The sequence below is a fragment of the Varanus komodoensis genome, unplaced genomic scaffold, assembly GCF_004798865.1.
Source record: "Varanus komodoensis strain SLA01 unplaced genomic scaffold, ASM479886v1 scaffold38, whole genome shotgun sequence".
NCBI lineage: Eukaryota > Metazoa > Chordata > Lepidosauria > Squamata > Varanidae > Varanus > Varanus komodoensis.
In genome coordinates, this window is record NW_025335909.1 from 4,455,296 (window position 1) to 4,476,579 (window position 21,284).

The 21,284-nt window shown below is 46.9% G+C and overlaps 1 protein-coding gene across 3 annotated transcripts in view; it reads right to left on the bottom strand.

The window, feature by feature from the left end:
- Positions 1–21,284, bottom strand: part of ADGRD1 (adhesion G protein-coupled receptor D1) — a 148,008-nt gene that overhangs the window by 53,313 nt on the left and 73,411 nt on the right. For all 3 annotated transcript variants that reach the window (XM_044440635.1, XM_044440637.1, XM_044440636.1), the window contains 3 exons: positions 15,322–15,395; positions 12,680–12,803; positions 3,143–3,246 (listed from right to left, as the gene is read on the bottom strand). In XM_044440635.1, the coding sequence (XP_044296570.1) occupies positions 3,143–3,246; positions 12,680–12,803; positions 15,322–15,395 (302 nt within the window). The remainder of the gene's footprint in view (positions 1–3,142; positions 3,247–12,679; positions 12,804–15,321; positions 15,396–21,284) is intronic.

Here is a 21,284-nt window from a genome sequence, read left to right on the forward strand (position 1 = left end):
CTTTGAAAAGGGATGGGATAAATTCATGGAGGAGGAGGAGGAGGCTATCCAGAGCTCTAGTCTGGATGGCGCTAGACTATCTCCAGTACCAGATGCAGTAGGCCTATGTGCACCCATTGCTGGGGAACATGGTCAGGAAGGTGTTAGGGTGCTGTCCTGCTCGTGGGCTCCCTGCAGGCAGCTGCTTGGCCACTGTCTACTTAGCCTGACATGAATTTATTCCACATTCATGGACAAAAGACAGAGGTGGAACCCGAACAGGCCTGGGCACAAACCCGGAAAAAAGCGCTCATCATGATGCATCATGCAAAGGAGACTGCATATTAAGTTGGACCGCTGCAAAGTTCTCGCAAAAGGCAGATCTGAAACCGGGTTCATCTTTCCACTAATTGACCCACTGAGAGAACTCTTTTTTGTAAAAGAATGCAACGGTGATGGGCATTCACAAACACCCCACCGGTGATTTCAAGAGACACGCATCCTCTGACAGTGTCAGGAATTATTCAATAACTGATGTTACGTAAAATTTAAAATGCAGTGTCCCAGATGGCAACTGGGATTGTGGTCTAAGAGCGGGGAAAACTGTCTTTTGTCATCAGGCTAAGTGGGAGATAAAAATCTGCCCCATTCCACTGCTCTGACCTTGCGGCCGCTCCACCCTGGATGCCACATGCCTCTTCACATCTTAATGAGATCAGCCCTCTGGTAACAAGGTCACAACATGATGTTTTAATTGGGATGCTGTCATTTCAATAAGAATGCAACTTAGTGCTCATGAAGTAAGCCCATCTTAATAATATCAGCTCGCCCTTGGTTTTTTTAAGTCATTTGATGGACAGTAGATTCCAACAAGCATTGCTGCTCATTCTGGGCATTCAACCCCGTTAAAAATGCAATCTTTGTCCTCTCCTCCCATAGCAATGGCCTCTGGGTTCAAGGAAACCAATCGATGCAGAATGAAAAGGAGAAATTAAAATGCACACACACAGCCAAAATCGAGAAAAGAAGTTTGCTCTTGTAATACTTGCATCTTTTGAAAACAAACCAGAGTTTATGTATATCTGGAATGGAACGAACTTGAAATGTGAAAATTTCAGTGGGATCAGGGGAAAACCGTCTATGCCGAGCTCTTGGGCAGTGCTTTTTTCATCTTCAAGAATGTGCGTTGCTAAAGCAGAGATGGAAAATATGTGCCCAGATACACAGAAGGAACTGGGCATTCTAAACAAACAGCATTTTTAGAACTCTTCTGGATCTCCCCAAAGTTTGTATGGAGTGGAAGAAACCCCCAGAACAGCAGCAGAACCTGTTCCTTCCCGGGACATATCTTGGAGGCACCTGGAGGTCCAATTCTGGTCCCTCTGCCCAACACCTGTTCTTTTCCTCCTGTCTTAGGTTTCAATGGACCAGACTGTGCAGAAGAGAGGCGTTCCTTCTCCCTTTGCGTGCACCTTTGTGGGAGCTGTGCCTTTCATTGGGCACGTGCCATCAGGTCTCCACTATGGCTGGCCAGAGGGCCATGAGCGCAGCAGGAGCAAAAGCTTGCCTTGGCCAGCATCCTTTCCTTTCCTTTCCTTTCCTTTTCATAACAGAGCTTTGTGGTGCAGAGGTGAAGACAAGGAAGCATAATGCACGGGCCAGGTGTCATCCAGGGAAGCGCCACAGCAGGGAACGTGATGCCCACAAAAGAGAGCGCTGCTTCTCACAGTGCGTAATCAAATTTGCTACCGCAAGCAGAAAGGATGGCTGCCAACTGAGGTGGCTTTATAATCTGTTTAGGCAAATCCAGACTGCTATTCATTGGATGTCTGGAGTGTGTTGATTCTCTTCTGTGTGTGTTTGCCAGGTGAGCTTATTCCGCTGCTGCTTATTGATGACATCAGATTTTATGGAAATGCACCTGCATTTTGCACAACACAAAGCCCCCCGCAACATGCATGCCCATGCAGAACACTTCTCTTCTTCTTTTTTCTTTTCTGCAGAATTTGTGCGATTTCTAAAAAGCCAGTCCACCTCAGGAGCCACTGTTCAGATTCACAGAACTCCAAACTCAGCTGAATCCATTGCAAATTTTTGTAACGTTCCTAACTTGTCCTAATAGTTACATAAGACCTCCAAGATCAGAGGCAGAACACCAGTTTTTATATTTTATTGTACACTGCCCAGAGAGTTTTGGCTACAAGTGGTCTAGAAATAAAACAAACAAAAAATTATACATATTTGGCCACAGAGATAGGTAAACCAGCAATGTTCAAGACCACTGAGATTCTCTGAAGTTTGCTTCACCACCCATCTCATGACCTGCTCTGTGCACATGAAAAAGTGATTCTTTTGTACAGTGATCAAGCATGGAATTTCTGCAGAGTCCCCCAAATTTGCACGGAGTTCTTGATTTGTGCAAATTTCCTTCTGGACTGAAGTAGAGGACACACATTTTCAGAAAGTGGGCCAATCTGCCCAAAGCCAAGTGTGGGGGCGGGGGAGTTACACGAATTGAAGACAAGCCTGTGTCCAGGTGAGACGCTGGGGCAGCTCTCCAAGCCTCAAGGGATCTGCAGGAGATACACACTCATGCTCACAGGTAGGGCTTCCAATGAGACATGCGCATATATGTTGTGAGCTAAGAGGACACGCTCAAGCACCTCTGGCTGGCCATTGCACAAGCAGAATGCTGGGCTTGTGGGCCTTTGGTTTGCTCAGCGGGGCTACGCTTATGCCCCGTGCATAAAATCCAGTATCTCTGACCGGCATCTCGCAGAAGAACGTTGGAATCTGGACTGGCCCCTCAGTGGACCTTCCTGTAGCTGCAGCGGGCCGCTGGCAGCTGCCTCATACAGCCCACTCTCTGGAGCAAGCCATGAAACTGGCAGTTCCATTCAAAGTCACATGTACACATGCAACACAGGTGCAAAATCTCCCCTTCCACATTTTAATTGCTGCCTCCTCTGCTTGAAAAGGAAGGGAATGACTGCAACTTCCAAAGATTGAATAATAACCTTTTAGAAAACTCTTGATGACTGAGAGCATCCAGTCCAGTGGCTTAAAAAGAAGCTGGCATTTTATTTTTATCTTTCTTAAATCTGACTGTCCATATTTCTAGGGAGATATTGATGGAACAGATGGAGAAATCAAAATTACTCACGACAGAACAGCGAATGTAACTAGTGTTATCGTCAGACAGAAGATGGACAGGGAGCAGCCAATGTAAGTGATGGAGGACAGCGCCACCTGGTGTCCTTTGGGTACCTGTGCAGGGAGAGAGAGTGAATGCTTGTATGATTTTGTATTCAGCCAATCAGCGCCCCCAGTTGGGGGGCAGATGGTTTTCCATCTTCAGTCAATGTATTTCCATTTGCAAAGCCAGCTCTGATTCTTGAAAGGGGATTTGAGGATGACACATAAGACAATTGCTCGCCTCCGCCCAGTTTTCCTTTCCAGGTGACGTTCAACATTCTGCAGCTACTAGATACACTCTGGCCTGGGGTTCTCCTTTGAGTGGGGTTTTCTAAGATCCATTCTAAAAGGATGACTTGGGACGCTCTTGCAGAACTTTCCAGTTCCCCTAAGATTACTGATACCTCCTGTTTTTCAGAGACCCCATTTTGTGGTGGCACCAACTGAGTTTGCTGCCTAAAGGAACAGATTGTTTTTTTTTTCTGATTCAGCAAGGCCCTTCTTTCCTTCCTGTCTGTACTTCCTTTTTCTCCCCCTCCCCCTTTCTCTTCACTTCTTTTTCAGCCTCTTTTAGTCACGCAGGCAGGTGAATAACTGTAAACACATCGTGATTTAAAACACTACCAAGCAATATAAAAGCAATGTGAAAAGCATCAATACTGGAAAAATGGTATTTTTAGCTGCAAAAGGTCGAATAGGTTTGCCATGGGGTGTCTGCTAGGGTTTGAGTTTGTTTACTCCAAAAGGGGGGAAATGCAAAGATCCTCATTTGTATTTTGTTCATGTTTAATCATTTCACATTAACTTACTGCTTTTATTTTTATGATTCTTACACGTATATCCCACCTTGCTTCCGGTTCCAAGGAAGCCAAGGTTTCTCTCCCTCTCACCAGAGCAGAGCAAGAGCCCTGCTGGAGCAGAGCGAGGATTCACCTAGTCTTGCTTTCTTCTCATGCAGTGGCTCATCCGCCCACAAGGAAGAAAAGAAGGAAAGCAAGAGCACCTTCCCAGCCATGTTCCCCAGCAACTGGAGGAAACCTGCAGCTATCAAGCATGGCAGCCACGGACAGCCTTCTCCACCCTGAATTTGTCCGTGCCACTTTCAAAGCCGCCCAAGCGGGTGGCCTTTGGCGGCAGTGAATTCCACAGCTGGGCCATGCACTGTGTGGAGAAGCACTTCCTCCGATCTGTCCTGATTCTTCCGTTAATCAACTGTGTTTTCCCCAGTGGATCCCATGTCTATAAAGAGAGCGAAATGTCTTCCCGTGCACTTTTCCCATGCCACACGTTCTCCTGTACACCTCCTTCCACCTGATCTGTTTTCTGCCATTTTTGACTCCAGATTACCAATTCACTGCCATGATCTGTGCAAAACAAGTGTCAGGTTTCAAGGGACATCTCCTCTTTAGATACTCTGCAGCACCCTGCTTATTCAAACACATTTGCAGAGGGCTGTCTGATGGTGATGATTCATGCTTGGATTTTCAGAACGTCTGTGCCACAGACCTGGCACCGCAGATCAGTTCACACTGCAATTCGCAGCCATTGCAATTCCTCAGACACGCCTGCTGACGACAGCTTGACGCATTACCAGGCCGAGAGGTGCCCTCCCATCACCTGTTAACTGATCCTTTTAACTGAAGAGGCCAGGCCCAAATCTGGGACGTTTTACATGCGAAGCAGGCGCACCATCACTGGGCTATTCCCTCCTCCCTGGAGTGAGGATCCAGTTGAAGGGATATGATTCATACTGCATACAAATTATATTAACGTTGCATCTGAACAAGGACAGATGCACCCAGATTCCGCCTGTGGGTACACAGGAAGCTAAAGGGGGTATCATATTGGGCCATCTATCTATCCTGAAGTAGCAAAGTTAAAAAAGGATAACGCAATAGGGGTAGTTGTACCATGAAACATATTAATATATAGCTATTATTAACATTTCTCTTGATTATAGGACAAAACATAAAAGAAAGCACAAGGAATGAGGGGAAGGACCAACATTTCTATTTAAAATATATGCAGGAAAACAAGGTATCACTATATCAAAAGAAACATCCGAACACTGTCGGTGGTTGTAGGAGATATGAACTCAAGCAGCAGGACCAGTGAGAACGTCTGTCCTCCACGTGATAGGCAGCAGGGTGCTTTGCCTTCCACCCTGGGCATCAACAATCCGTCCCGGCTGCTTGGAAGATCCTGAGCTCGGGGATTGCCCTGCTGGGCTGCAGCCAGCATGGAAGAGGGAGAAGCTGAGGTGATGCTCACCTCCCCACTCTCAGTGGTTGGCCATGGACTTTTCTACCCATCTAGCGAACGTGCTTTGGAGTGGGAAGGAAGAAGAGGCTCAAAAGAGCTCATCTTCTGGTCTGCTTGCTATCCTTCACTCCACCGTCCTCCAGAACACTGCTGCGATTCTTTCTGTTTTTAGAGCAATCCTCCAGTCTTCCGGATGGTCCCCCAGAGACCATTGGATTGCTTCCTGGGCCTCTTAGGAGCTGTGAAGGCTCTCATGATCCATCCATCTGTTAATTTCTGCATCACAGGGATGTCACTACAAAGTGAATCCGCAGCCTTTGTGAGCACAAGTTTTGCAGAACGAAATGTATGTGAGCAATGCCTTCCCACCAAAATAACACTATTACAGGACATGCCCATGCCATATGCTCGGTGAGGCATTGCCTTCCTTAAGCAGAGCTTGGCAGCTTCTTCTGTTAATTGTCAGTTTTAAAGCAGAAACAAAGCCCGAATCTATGTTAGCTAGCTGGAATACAAAAACCCTTTTAGGTGAGGCAAACTCGGACAAGTTTTGTCTTTGAGGGATTTAACTTTATTTCGTGAAAGCAATTAGCTTAAGTAATTTCTCAGATGCACAAGTGAGCAGAACACAGGAACTCTGGCAAGCAACCAAGGTACTGCCCAGTTCTTTTAATGTTTGATGGGAATGCACAACCATCAGGGCCCATGTGCCTCTTACAGCCCCATCAGCACTGGATTTGTCTCTGTTTTGTTTAAGCTTCCCTGATGCTTACCTTAGGAGGTTATTAATTTGAGGAGCTGGTTCCAGAAGGATTCTACAGGAGGCGGCTGGCTCATCTCCTGTTTAAAGGGGGGTAGGGTTGCCGGGTAAACAGGCTGTGCGTCAGTGGCTGTGGTGGAACAGGCCCAAGGAAAGGCGATGGCGCATGCGACATGATGATGGACAGCCTTCCCGAGGCAGTCTTTGGAAGTAAACGGGGAATTTCGTTGGGACTGAGTCTGTATGCACTCAAAGCCTATTTGCTTTCTACTTGTCCTAGTCTAAGCCATTGGTGCATGTGGTGTTTATAGTGCTGAAAATGGAGGGCAGACAAGTCCCTGTCCCCACAGGGTTCACACTCAGTTCCAGTTCCACCAGGAAAAGAGCAGAGGGAGGAAGAAGCAAAGGGAGCTAAGGAAGAAAGTGGGCAGGTGTCATTATGTTAAAAGTCAGTCCAAAAACCAAAAGTCTGTTGTGTCTTTGCAGCAAGGAAGGTACCAAGTTAATGCCAGGGACCTGGTCCAGTCAAGGCACCTCACTTGAGATTCAGAGAGACCCAAGGAGAAGCAAAGTCATGTGTTCCAGGTGAAAATGCTATACTGACTACAAATATTGATCAAAGCTGCATGCGGATTATCAGTAAGCATGCAAAAATAGTTTTCAAAAATGCATGTGTTGGGCACAAATCCATGCATAAACTCAAGGGTCAAGAAAATAGTAGAGCTGGAAGGGGCCATGAAGGCCATCAAGTCCAACCCCCTGCTGTTGCAGGACACCATGTTTCACCATCCTACTCAGATGGCTGTCCAGGTGCTTTTTGAATGTCTCTAGTGTGGGGAAGCCCACCACCTCTCCAGGCAGCTGGTTCCACTGTTGTATTACTCTGAAACATGCACAAAATGATGCTTATTATTTGCATGCAAACTTCTATTGCAAAATTCTCAAAATTTGAACCAGAGAGAGAGAGAATGAGAAAGAGAGGGAGGGAAATGAACTAATTTGTCCGTCCTTCGCTTTCTCTCTCCCCTCCTCTTTCGGCTATGGATCCAATTGCACAATCTTTCATAAAAACGACAGGCTATTGAGGAGGGAGAGTGAAGAGGAGAAAAAAAAGCATAAGCCAAGGTGAAAAAATTGATCTGTGCTACCATGAGCTGGCCCACTGAATGGGCAAGATGTTACCTTCCTGACTTGAAAAGTCTGGTTTGAGAGAGTTCACATTCAAGGCATCTTTAAAGAAAGCATTACAAAGGGTAAAAGCTCCACAGAGGAACCGTTCCAAAGCAAAGCCCCCCATGGAGCCAGAAATACACTTACTTAAAAGACGGCCACCTTTTGATCAGCTCAAGGATGCGACCCGCTGTTCTTCTGCAGCTCAGAACAACAAACCAAAGGAAGGGCTGTCGACACACCTTCTCTGGGTGAGAATCTCCCCGCAGGGTCAATGGGTTATGCTTAAACCTTTTGACAGGCATGAGAAGGACGTGTGCCTCCAGCCCTCCCCTCCCTATTTGGTGACTGAGGCTACAAAGATCTGCCCCAGTTGGGGGGTGGGGGGCAGAGACTATTGTCCGCTGATGAGCCCCATTCCTGTACATCTATTACCACCAAAGCTCTTGCCACTGGACACTTGACGCCGCACTTATTAGCATCATCTGTCTTAGGATGGAGGCCATCCCTCTTGTGCTTGTCCCAGTCTGGCAAAGTGAGAAGAGGTCCATGAACATGTGCTGAATGCAAGCTGCAGAACTGTAACCTTCTTCCGTTTGGGCCCGGCTCTAGCTGGTGGGTCTTGGGGTCCTTGTCCTATACGTAGTGCAGCCCAAGAGCCTCGGGTCTGCCCATACCTGCCTCGCACCCCACTTTCCATGATTGCTGTGAATCTCTCAGGGGAGAAAAAGACTGAGATAAAAGACACGCATTCAATTCATGTCTCTCTCATTCGACCTTCAACACTTTCAAAGCCTATCCATTGTCTCACCAAACTATGATATTAATGGTAGAGGCTGGCTTTTAACTTGGATTTTTCCTTATTAAAAAGCAAAGAGAAAAGCTCTTAAAGTAGCAGGCAACCGTTTTGATTTTTTTTCTAAAAAAAAAAATCAAGGCCCAGAGTTGGAATTTTTATTTAATTGCAATAAGTTGTAAATGTGCCTTTTGATTTATTATCAGAACACCTTCCCTTTCTCCGTTCTGCACGTACAGAATTCTATGTACTTAGTGTAAAATCTGGCATTTGGCATGGAATCTGGGAATTTCCTTCCTTCCGTCCTTCCCTCCTTCGCTCCTTCCCTCCCTCCCTCCCTCCCTCCCTCCCTCTTTCTTTCTTTTTGCAATTGCCATTGAAGAAATCTATTTATTGTAATTAGGCTATATTTCAGGATACCCAAGCTAGGGCAGCTTCAAGTAATGCCAAAATAATACAACCGCAACCAATGATAGTCGCAACTAAACACTTTTCAGAGCTTCTTCCCACAGTATATCAAGGGTCAGGTGGCGAGTCCATCTGGAGAAGGACCTCATGACTTACTTTATTTTACTTTTATATCCCACCTTTTTCCCTCTTGAAAGGAATGCAAAGTGACTTCCATGTTTCTCCTCCTCCCATTTTATCTACATGTCACACCTGTGAGGTAGGTTAGGCTGAGGGTTCATGAGTGACCCAGTGAACTTCGTGGTGGAGCAGGACTAGGACCAGGATCACCTCAGTCCCTGCCCACCGCGCCGCAGGGGCTCCCTTCCCTGCATCCCCCTCCCTCACATCAGATCATTGCACCTGTTGGGATGTTGGCCCCTGTGATGTCGGAGCAGCAGTTTCCAGACCACCCAAAATGGCCTCCCTATTCAGGTAATCACCTGGGGATGCCCTCCCCATGGTGCAAAGTCTGAATGTCCACAGGAGCCCAGTGCTTCCTGTCTTCTTCCAATCTTGATTCAAGCTGTTGGTCTGAACATGTAAATCCTTACATGCCTTGGGACCCACGAGCCTGGTGGAGCACTTCTCCCAGCCCGAAAAGCACACAGGACCCTTTAGTCACAGGGCTCCCTGGTTGCTCTAGGGTCTCTAGTTTCTTGGACACCCCGGTTCCGAGTGAAAAGTCAACGTCCATCATCCCTTGCCAGGGATTTCAGGCAGTTCCTCTCACACTCTGCTTCAAAGGCTGCTAGGATGCATGAGCGAGGCCCCCTTACTCAGACAAGGAGAGGGAGGTGGCAGAAGGCCGCACTTCAAGAAAAGGATACAGCATCGGTGGGGAATCTGGGCTTCTTTACAGTCTTCCTCAGCCAGGAAGAGCTGGCCATCAGCCATTCAGAGAAGGCAAACAGATTAATTCTATTTAAAACCAACGGTTGTCCCATATACTACATTGTCCTGAAAGGGAATACGTGTTTCTGCATATTTATAAGTGTGTTATTTTATCTCCACCCCAACAGACCTTTATGGGAGAAAGGGAGTTTACATGCACGGTGCATGATGTTAAAGCTCTTGTGTCACGTAACACGATCCAACTCTTCGGGGAACTTCTTAAAAAGATGTGAAAGGAAGAAGCGTGAGTTACTGGGTGTGTTTAAATCTTCCTTGCTGTCCAAATGAGCAAGCTAGCAGAAAAGAAACATTTACCCTGCATTTTGCTTTCCCTTCTTTCCCTTCACAAATAATAATAATAATAATAATAATAATAATAATAATAATAATAATAATAATGGAAACTTTTCATACTGCTACGTGACTCTCAAAAGCATAGATCTTAAATTATAAAGGGTGGTTAAAAGGCTCGCAAATCCATCATGAGGTTGTCTGCATGTGTGTACTTCCTCTCTCAGCTGCCTCTACATGTTGTGGGTCCATGCGCATCATTTCTCTCAAGGTGAATTCACACACCACCAGACCAGCAAGCGCTTGAGTGGCGGGAGTGGGGGAACCTCAGCTGTGCTTGTTATGTAGTTACGTTCTGTGTCAACAAGACTTCTTCAGATCTTATGTGTTCATGCTCCCAAACCACAGATCTGCAGACCGGAATGCTAATCTCAGCTCCCTGGGAGCTGCTGGCTAGACTTTTAGAACTATTTTAATCAGTCGAGCTCACCCAGTGTTGTACTTTTGGGGGGAAACTCAGTCGTCGATTGAAAAATGCCCTTCTCTTGAGTTTGCGAAGAGGTTTGGCGGTCAAAAACACACTCTGGGCTCAGAGGCCCCCTACGCTCCATGTCACAGTGACGTCATTCTTTCCCTCCGCACAGCTGCAGTGCTGGGGGGCATTCCAGGGGGTGGGCAGGGGTGAAGCAAGCCCCCTGGGATGCAAACCCCCACAGTGCGCCTCAGCCAGAATGGTCCATCGATGCACTTCAGAGCAAAGCAGAGGCATCAAGCCTCCCTTGCCTCGGCGCGCCTCTCACACTTGATCGGGTACCACCATCTTCTGCGCTGGAAGGTTTCAGGCAGCCATGTTGGAAGGTGCCCACCAGGAAATAGCACTAAGTGAAGCACTCGATGAGCAGAGATCATTACCCAAATGCATATCTTCAACAAATGCATGGGAAATGCATGCCTTTTGAGACGCGTACACAAAAAGAACAGGGACTTTCAAAAAAGCTGAAGTTGGAGAAGCAGGAAGCGAGGGAAACTGAATGGCAAGATTCCCTACTGGTCTTTTGCAAGGAATGCTTTCACACTCGTTAATGGGGTCCAGTTCTCCTTCTCCTAATGTAACGGGGGGAAGGGGGAATGGGCTCTCTTCCAGATACTATTTCATCCTGCATAGTTTATGGATTTAAATTAACTTCTGTAGACTTATGCCATTTGTGCTAAGAGGCAAGGGAGAGTGTAGAGCACAATTCAATGCCCGGCTGGCTGAGGCATGTTGGGAGCTGTAGGACTTCTTTCTGCCAAAACATGAGCAAGATCACACCCCGAAACACCATTGCAAATCAGCCAATCCTGAGCTCACCGAAGTTACGATTCACATCTGTATCGGAGCGCAAGCTACAGTATCCATCGCAAGCCCTGCTTAGAGTAGACCTAATTATTCAGTTCAATGGGTCAGCTCCAAGTAGAACACGCTCTGAATATCAACAATTTCTTTTCGCGTGGGATCCATGCGCATTTTCATGCGCAAGGATTGTGTGCACCTTAGAAAGGTCATATTCTTCTCACAGATGTTTGTGCGCATTTTTCACAAGTCTGGTTTTTTCATGCACTTGTTTTCCATGCAGTCATGCATTTGGGGGTGTCGCAATTCATACTGGAACCTCCGAGATGTACAGATTTCAAGCACAAATTGTATTTGGTGCTGTGTTTTGCCCGGAAGATGCAAAATGAGTAAATCCTGATCAAAAGCAAGCAGAAATGGATTTTCCATACAGCCTGATGTGGGGTCTGTGTTCAGAAAGAGGCGTGGGGTGGGGGAGCCCTCCTGAGTAAAACACATCTGAGGAAATATGCAAATATTGGCAGCGGGGGAGGCCCTGCATTAGAACACTCTGTGAGGAGAAACAGACACTCGGAGAAAATATTTGCATGGTAAGCCAATATTTAATGACTCTCGGGACAACCTCCCTCTCTTCCCTTTTGTAGCTTGTCCCATCTCATTGTAATTGTAACCGTCCTCTCCGTAACAAGGCCAGGGGGTTCCAAGGTCTTTGGCAAGGAACATGGCGAGCTGCATTCTCCAGGGCCAAAATTTCACAATGTAGCAACTGTGCCTCTCCAGCAGCTCTTGCACAACCTTTGGACCCAACTTCGGGCTGCATTTGGCCAACTCCAAATGAGCCGCTCGTCTTGGGATGCCACCCACAGCATTAACTCAAAGGCGGAGGGCCCAGGGTACATAAAACCAAGAGGCCCTCGTGCGGCAAGTCCAACTCCTCCCCATTAATGGGTTTTCATGTAGGATAAAAAACGGAGGGGAGAAGTGGTGGGAAAGCTTGGGAGAGTCGCGAACGGAGTGTGATCGCTTCTGTATGCCCATGAAATTCAGCAAACAGTGGCGCTGCGGGAGTGCCCTTCGTCCAACCGACAGATTTCTTCTCCTATTAGCAATGGGATACAGACGGAGCCAGCCCCACCTTGAGGCAGAGAGGCAGGTGTTGGGAGGAGGCAGCAGGAGGGCGATGTCCCACGCACCTACTCCGCACGCCCTCACTGCCCTGCTGCTCCGGGGTGGTGCGGAAAGCTTCGCCCGTGCTAAGGGTGGCTCTATCCACCACCAGCCTTTGTGCACGGAATGGAAAGAGGCACCGTCCTGCTCTTCAGATCAGGCCACAGACTGCCTTGGGCTACCCAGGTGCAAACAGGGGCTACCTCCAAAGGCCAAAGTGAACAGCGATGGTCAGAGTGGTAGACTACTATTTAAATACTCATATCCCAGGGTGTTCTTCTATTAAGCCCACAAAAGCACTTGCTTTGTTCTGCTTGAAACAGACCGCACAGGGTGGTGTCTGACTCCTCACTGGCATAGCCCCCCTTCCATGATCGTCTCTTACCTCGAGGGGTACAATCTGCATCAGAACGGCAAAATTGGTGAGGTGGTTGCACAGGCAGACCGAATGGTTGAGGTCCCCGCCTTCGCGCAGGCAGCCTTCGTTGGACCAGATGCCGCTGCCGCTTCTGCAAGCCACAAAAGGACAGGTTTTCCCGTGTTATACGTTAAACCCGTTTCCACACCGTCCAAGACATCTCGCCAAAGCCATTCAATAAGGTTCAAAAGCAGGACTTGAATTGTGGGAGATGGGAAGGAGGAAGGGGCATAAATGACATTCTCATCCTAGTCCCAACCCTGAGCTATTTCAGTCAATTTTTCACATTGTATCCGGCCAAATGGCCAAAACTCTCTGTCTGGTGTACAAAGATTTATGCCAACTACACAGTAAATGCTGATGGAATGACACAATATAAAGCCTCACACATACAAGCAAAATGAGGGTGATACACACTCCGCACCCCTTAATTCAGGTGGTTGAACTTTGTTAAAGCTTTAACGGTCTCTTTTGCAAACTCTGACTAAAGTAACGGGCACACAGAGGTCATCCTCCCACCAAAGTGGAAATGACAATAAAAGGTATGTTTCAGAAGTCGCTTCAGAAAGATGGCACATCAGGTGTCTGCTGTTAATATGCCAGTGAAAAGCAGCTCTCAGGAGAAGCTAAGGCAAAACATCTTAGGATACCGCACTGCCATAAACATAACGGCCTCAAACGCAGAAGCTGTCCGAGAAGAATGCGCCGGCCTGCATCTTCATCTCTCCCAGCTCCACGATGCCTGTGGTGGCCGTCCAAACCCGCTGTTCCGACAGGGCAGGAATTCGCCAGTCAAATGAGCCAAGATGACAGATGCTCACCAGTCAGACAGTATTTGATGCACTCTGCCCTTAGCAAGCCACACTGGCAAGGAAGCTTCTGCGGAAGCTACTGCTGACGGTGGGAGCTTCAGGACGGATGAAAGGAAGGACTTCTTCAAAGGTGCATCGTTAAATGGTGGAACTGACTTCCATGAGAGGTAGTGGTGGCCACCGATTTGGATGGCTTTGAAGGGGGATTGGACAAATGCGTGGAGGAGTCTATGCAGGGCTCCTGGCCTCGATGGCTAGGATCAGAGGCAGTATTCCTACATGCTGCAGTTGCTGGGAAGATGGGTGGGAGGGGGCTATGCAGCCGCGTCCTGCCTGCGGGCATCCCATGGGCAACTGGTTGCCCATTGTGTCAGCAGCAGGGCTGGCTGCTTTCCAAGGTTAGGAAAACGCCCCCAGAGAGTGGTCAGAGGGGCATTTCAGGGCATGCGGAAGGAAGGAGACAGGCAAAGATAGGAGCCATCATTACGTCTCTCCACCCCTCTCCTCGGCAATCTTCCAGCAAGACAGGCAAAAATCCCCCTACAAAATATGCAGGGTGGAATGACGGGGTGATACAGGTAGCCCCCACCATGCATCCCCACCCCCAGATGACCGTAAGTCTCCGAGTTCAGGGACTTTGGGACATTGCAAGAAAATCATGCTCTTTGTCTCTTTGCCATGAGGCTACACCTCAGAGAGACATGCCAAGTATTTCAGGAAGGCTTGTAAAACTGGAGGAGTGGGGAGGGAAACTTGCAGAGTTTCCCTTCAGCAACATATGCTGGCCTTTTGAGTATTATTATTAACATCAATTTTGTCCTGAAATTCGACTTTCAGTATGAGAACATTCAGAGCGTTGTTCCAAAGTGCAATTAGGCATTCTAAGCCATATGTTGGGCTTCCTCAGAGATGCTTTCCAGCTTTCCTTTTAACCAGATGTGAGTAGAAAAAATCCCCCTCCTTAGGTTAATAATGGACTAATAATCTGTTTTCATTTTACTGCCCATGATTTCATTGTTTTGACTGTTCCCATGAATCCGACAGGGAGGGGTGGGTCAACTCTGTTACTGTATCCATTAATTCACCCCACATGTTAAGGTAAGTAGCCTCTCCCAGTTCACATTCTGCTCTGTAATTTACACATAAGTAGACCTACCATGTAGCCCTCCAAGGACATTGTCAAAATCTGTCCCCAGATTTCACCCACCTACTTTTTATAGGTTTTTCTTTTTCTATACACCAAAATATGACTGGGACCAAAAATGTCCCTAAATTTACATACGTTTTAGGTGTTTTTATGCCCCAAATAAAGTTACAAAAGGAGATTATCCACAGGTTAACTTGGGCACTTTGACAGCCAAGAGGCTGAGCCAAAATTTTCAGCAAACTGAATTAAAATCCATGGACAGAATCTTTTTTAATGCTGCTTTGAAGTTTGTAGGTCTAACTATTGTTATGCAGAGACAAGCCTCATTATGCACAGCCTCAAGCAAGTTTAAATCTTAAATTACCTATATTAGCAGAAACCTACAAGCTGCTCTTCCGTCTCCTGAAACCGCCTGTGTAAAACCATTTGGCCAGCCAAAGGCTATTTCATAGGCAGAATTTGCTGCACCTGAAATACTTCTGTCTGCAGTCAAAAATGACTCCTTTTGTGGCCAATGCTTGGTCTTGTTTGTTTGCTTGTTGTGTGTGTGTGTGTGTGTGTGTGTGTTTTCATGATGATGAAGATCTAAGAAGTTTCAGACCTCTGACCCAATACACAAAAGATAATTTATATCTAACTATGTCACCTACCGATAATCCATAAAGGTACAGTAGAAGTTCACTTGGTTGCTTCGGTTCATTGCCATGTTGTATTGGAGAGGAGTCTAAAGGAAAAGAAAGAAGATGCATGAACAAGAGTCATTGGAATCTGCCCTGAGCAAGCAAGGTGTTGGATGTTATCCCCCACCCTGCCCCAATCCCAAATAATGTCCTTTGAAGTCTTGGACAAAGCCATGGTAGATGGGTTTGCCTAAAGTCAACACAAAAACCTAGCAAGCATTAAGGATATTTGCATGAATAGGATAACTTCAAATTCTCATGCAAAGATAACCAAACCCATGGTCCCCAGACTGAGTCAGATTGGAATTTAGCTATCCTGCAGATTTCACACTCCTCAGACAATTGCAAGACAGTTTTTGGAATTTTACAATGTACTTAATGTCTGCATTAGACCAGATGATTTAAGAAAAAGCATCCACAATGCTTTATCCTTGGTTAGAGATGATGGAAGTTGTAGGTCAAAACATATGGAAGATACCACCTGGCCATCCCTGTTCTAGAGCACAGAATTACAGTCTCCAGTCCTGCCTACCGGTTGTTATAAGACCGCCTTTCCAAACCTCCTCCTCAACATGTTTTGGATTTCGTTGCCTATCACCCCAGCCAGCATGGAATAATAGCTCAAATGGGGAAGCCCATTTCGGGAGAGGGAAAGGAGGTACTGGTGGCGGTGGCAGCTGAGGTTCACAGCAGAATCTTCTCCAGGATGCTGGGACATGCTCCAACCTGCCGATTTTGGGTGTCAGCTTGAGATCATTACAGCTTGGAGGAAGAGAGCAGGATCTGAATGCAAGGGATGGACGTGGCACACCAGCCAAAGCTGCTAACCTGCACCTGGGTCCACAGCGGGCACCAGAAAGCCCCTAACTGTGTGTTTGCTTTGTCTGTTTGTGTATGAAACTGCACCCAGGTGGCACTCAAAGTTGGGTCCAGAAATGCCCCCAAGCTATGAACCAGGTCCTTTTGGGGAGAGTGGAACTCCATGGAACAGGAATTTCTCCTCCAGTTCCCACACAACCACTATTTCTTTCCTGGCTGTGATTAGTCATGATGAAGACACTTCTGGTGAATTACCAGCCTCACTGATCATTACAACACGGCACTGAGAGCATCATATTTTGAACACCAGAGAAACACCCTCCTTGCTGGACTGATAAGATTCACTGGGTGCTGCAATCGAAGAGCCGACAAGAAATCCTCCAGTGCCACCTCCCCTCTTCTCTTCCACAAGACCAAACAAGGAAGAGTCAGGCACAGACAGAGCAGCTATCTTTGCATCATCTCATCCCAATTTGTCTCTGCCAAATTTGGGTTCCACTCAACAGCCTCCAACGTCTCTGGATGGCCATCCAGCAGATAAGCTTCCTAACTAAAACTGTTCCTACCTCACATCTCCTTTTTTTCCAGAAAGAAGAATGTTCATAAAGAACTTTCTTCCCATTTAGATAGAAGGAGGACTACACTGTGTTCCTTGACAAGACGAATGGCAAGCAGCCCTGATTTCGGAGCAGATTGCCGGTGAATTGGATAAACACTACAAGACAAGCGGTGCCCTGGAATAACATGCATTGCGTTAAGTTCTTTGCCTGCATTGCTTGCCGTTGCTGTGCCCTGCAGGGGTTTATTTACTTTTTTATTTTTTGATTTATATCCTGCCTTTCCCCTGCAAAGGGCTCAAGGCAGCTTACATCATTCTCCTCCTCCATCTTATCCCCTCAACAACAACCCTGTGAGGTAGGTTGGGCTGAGAGTCTGTGCCTGGCCCAAAGTCACCCAGTTGGCTCCATGGCTGAGCGGGGACTCGAACCCAGACCGTCTGAGTCCCAATCCCATGCTCTTAACCACGACACCACACTGGCTTTCCCCCTACTGCACGCACTTCGTGACATGGTGTGGCAGAGAGGCTAGAGGGGAGACCAGGGTTCCAGCCCCCATTTGCTCATGAAGCTCTTTGGGTAACTTTGACCAGTTGCTGACTTTCCACCTAACCTACCTCCATGGAAGGCCAGAACTCTTTATAACAGTTTGGGCAGCCTTCAAGGTATTACTAGTTGATCTAATCTGCTGATGTTTCCTCTCTTGTGCTGGCATGTTCTGGATCAGGCTGCCTGATCCTTGGTCAGACTCTTCTAACTCCTCTCATAAGGACGGGATTGTCCCATCACTGTGCCCTCCAGGACCCTCAGTGATGGAATCCCCCTTCCTACCCCTGTAGTTAAGCGAGAGTTTGGAAGGGTTTAAAAGGATTTGAAAACTGTTCTGAGTAGTAGGCAGTTTGTCGCTTATTTGAAATAAAGTCTGCTCATGATTTGTGCATTGAAATGGATTTTATGTAAGATTCTTTCCATGTTGCATATTCATTATGCTTTTTCCTAGATGCATGCTGTTTTGTGGTACATTCAGACAACTATAACTGTCCTAGTTCTGAAGGATTTAAATTGTTTCACTGCATTTTATGTGCATCACCTTCACCAGATCGTGATGACCTTCAAGCCAGCTTTACAATAGGGGTTTCTTTGCCACAAGAGATGGGGAAGGCCATGGACTTAGATAGCTTTAAATAGGAGAAGGACAGCTTGTTGCTTTCCTTTGCACTAGAAGCAGCCATAAATTAGAACCTCACATCGTATCTTAACAACAGTAGTCAATATCGCTGCTTTGTACACTTCCAAGGCAAAGCCAATAGGAATACTCAATTTATCAAAACACAGCAATTCTAGCTATGAAGGTATGTGTTTTTCTTAAGCAGTTTGGTACAGAAGCATAACAAGAAGTGTCTGATTATGTAACGGCTCTAGATAAGTCTTTAATTAAAAAACAAAATCTGGAAAGAGCATACCAAAATCAGGTGGATGGCAATTTTTCCCCTTTATCTTAGCAAAAATGTTTTTGCAAAGCTTAAAATGCAGCTGTGCTTTCAGCCCCTCCAAATGAAAGCCCTTGGCAGACATCAGAAGGCCCCATCTTTTTTCATGAGAAAACAAACTCATCTTCAGCCTTAAATGGATCCATGCACTGATTTAGTCTTTTCAGCAACGGAATGCAAGATGGAGAGGGAAAGAGGCGGTCATGATGTGCATGGATAGACACATGCAGCAATTGCTTTTTCACACTGTTGATCTAGGAAATGTGGCTCTTTCTGACAGGGGTGTGCATTTATCCAGCCTCTTTTGGAGGAGAACTGGAGATTGTGAATGCATACCGCCTCTCGGCCTAGATCAAACCTGGGCCAAATTGCCTACAAACATCCACTAGCAATGATCAGGAGGTATATTTTAAAGCAGCTTGTATCCTGTCATAAATCGGCTTGGTTCACACACACATCTTTACAATACAAATGCAAATACAATCTTACCAATAAGCTCCCTCAAGATAGGTTCATGGAGAAACCAAGGGACTGCTCTGGCTGCAGCCACATTTGGCTCCAACCTCCTGACAGAAAACAAGAAGGAGCTAAAAGTAGGGGTGATGCTACTTTTTTTACATACAGAAAAGATCCCCGGCTCAGGCCAAAAGGACCAGGACAAAGCTCTTAAGCATTAAGAGTGCAGCGCTGGGACTCAGGTGATCTCGGTTCTCGTCCCTGCCCAGCCATGGAGCCAAGCAGGTGGCTTTGGGCCAGTCACGGGCTCTCAGCCCAACCTACCTCGCAAAGTGGGGGCTGTGGGGATAAGATGGACAGCGGGAGGGGAAGGAGGATGTGCACCATGTTGAGTTTCTTTGTAAGCAAAGAGGGAGGCTATAAACCAGATAAATAAGTAAATGGACGCATTTGCTCATGCTAATTAATATGTGCTCTAACGACGGTGTGCATGCATCCTTAAAGGACATAGGCTCCTAAGGACACCCCTATTTTTAAAGTATGAATAGGAGAGAGGAGGGCCTTTGTTCCGGTGCCTGTTGGGGCAGGTGGCCACCCAAAGATTTGGGGCTTTGATTGGAAGATTCAGAGGTCCATGCAGGCAGGTTGCCCCTTACATCACCTCTGGCTTAGAGGAGGTGGCCCAAAGGAGGTGGCCCATGGAGCATGTGTCCTATTGGGTATCGCAGGCCACATGATGGTTCAAAAAAGCTTTTCCTGCCATCAAGGAGGCCAGCGCTGCCTGCGTCAGCATCACTCCTCCTGCATTGTGGCTTTGCTTTCCAGTTGGATAGGATGGGGCTGGATGGTGGTGAAGCCGTTTGCAGGGAGTGTGGTTCAGGACCATAGACAGCTCCTATAAGGCCCAAAAACAACATGGCAGTGGCTCAGAGCCTGCTGACTCACCAGCCTCCTCTACTTGCAAGGATCCTGTTGAAAGTTCCTTGTTATTTATTTGCTCCTCTTTTATACCACCCAGTAGTTGGAGTTCTTTGGGCAGTTCACACTAGTTTAAAAGAATTTAAAGCATAAAATACCAATAAAATCCAGGATAAGAATCAATTATTCCAGAGTACAGTAGAAAATAATTGTGAGAACGGAAGCAGAACCTTGCAGCAGTACAAAAACTTGAAACACAGGGCAGAATTTGAAAGACTGGAACTAAAATTCCTGGGAGAATTCCTGGGAAAAGAAGAAGGCACCACAAAGGGTACAATGTCAGTGCCAGGCAACCTGGCTTCCCTCAAGAGAGCTACTGAGTATGCTCCTTGGGTCTGGGCTGATACAGACAGGAGGCAGGTCCCCTGGCCCCAAGCCATTTGGGGCTTTGCGGATGAATGCCAGCCCTTTGAATCCAGCCAGCACGGACCTAGTCCTTCAGATGGCAAGACCTGGGAACTGTCTCCCACACAATCCCTGCAAAATAAGCCAATCTTATGGCAGCAAGCTTCAAGCTCCCCATTTTCTGATCACACAAAACCCTGTGCAACAACATTGACCGTCAGAATGCCAAAGCCAGTTCCTTCCACCTGTTTTAAACACAGAGGATGAGTCCAGATGCCTGTCATCTATTCTGCATCATATTAAAGAGACAGGATGTCCCAAAGCAGGAGTTGCCCATATGAGTGAATACACCAAGTCCTGCTATCACCTGGTTCAGGATCACCTGGGTAGGTTCATGATGCAGTTTCATCTGCTGAAAATGCTACCCCACCATTCTGCTCCACGTCTATAACCCACAGTGCAGAAAAACGGGGTAGGGGGATTATGAATGGATCGCTAGTCCCTCCCGTGCCTGAAATACTCAGTTATGGGTGCCAAGGAGGGAGCAGCAAAGACTGGCAAGTGAAGCTGTCTAGTAAGAGAACTGGCCAGCTCAAGGGGTGAGGAAAGCCATAATGTACATATTTGGATCACAGAGAGAGAGCATTCTTCAGTATCTCTCACAATTGCCAGCCAAAATCCAAAGCCAACCAAAGCACCGCCCAATCCATTCGACTAAAGCAGCCCCGTTCCAGCCCGGCCTTTTCCAACCAAGTGCTCCCCTCCCCACATGTTTTGGACTGTCACTTCCAAGACCCACAACCCTTGCCCATCGCAGCTGGGGTCATCAGGAGCGGAGGGCCAAAGCATCTACAAGGCTCCCAAGCAGTGGAGAGCTGCTTCTGGAGAACAGGGCTTTTCTCTGTAGGAAAGAAACCATCTGTCAACCCTAAAGCAATGACAAAGCGGGAAAATGAGGCCCTGAAGGCTTACCATCATCCATCTTAGTCACACTCAGAGGAGGGGAACTTCCCCTCCCTTCAAAATGCTTGTCCTATTAGTTAATTGCAGCTCTTACAACATTTCTTCTGATAAGACGTATTTGCATCTTTTGAGAAACACAAGGCACTCTGCTAAAAATTGAGCTGCTTTTCTCCCTCCCTCCCTCTCTCTTTTTTAAAGCATGACAGCAGCTACAGCGTTGTATGCTTGGGCATAATTTATGACCCTGTGAAAGAAAGAAAGAAAGAAAGAAAGAAAGAAAGAAAGAAAGAAAGAAAGAAAGAAAGAAAGAAAGAAAGAAAGAAAG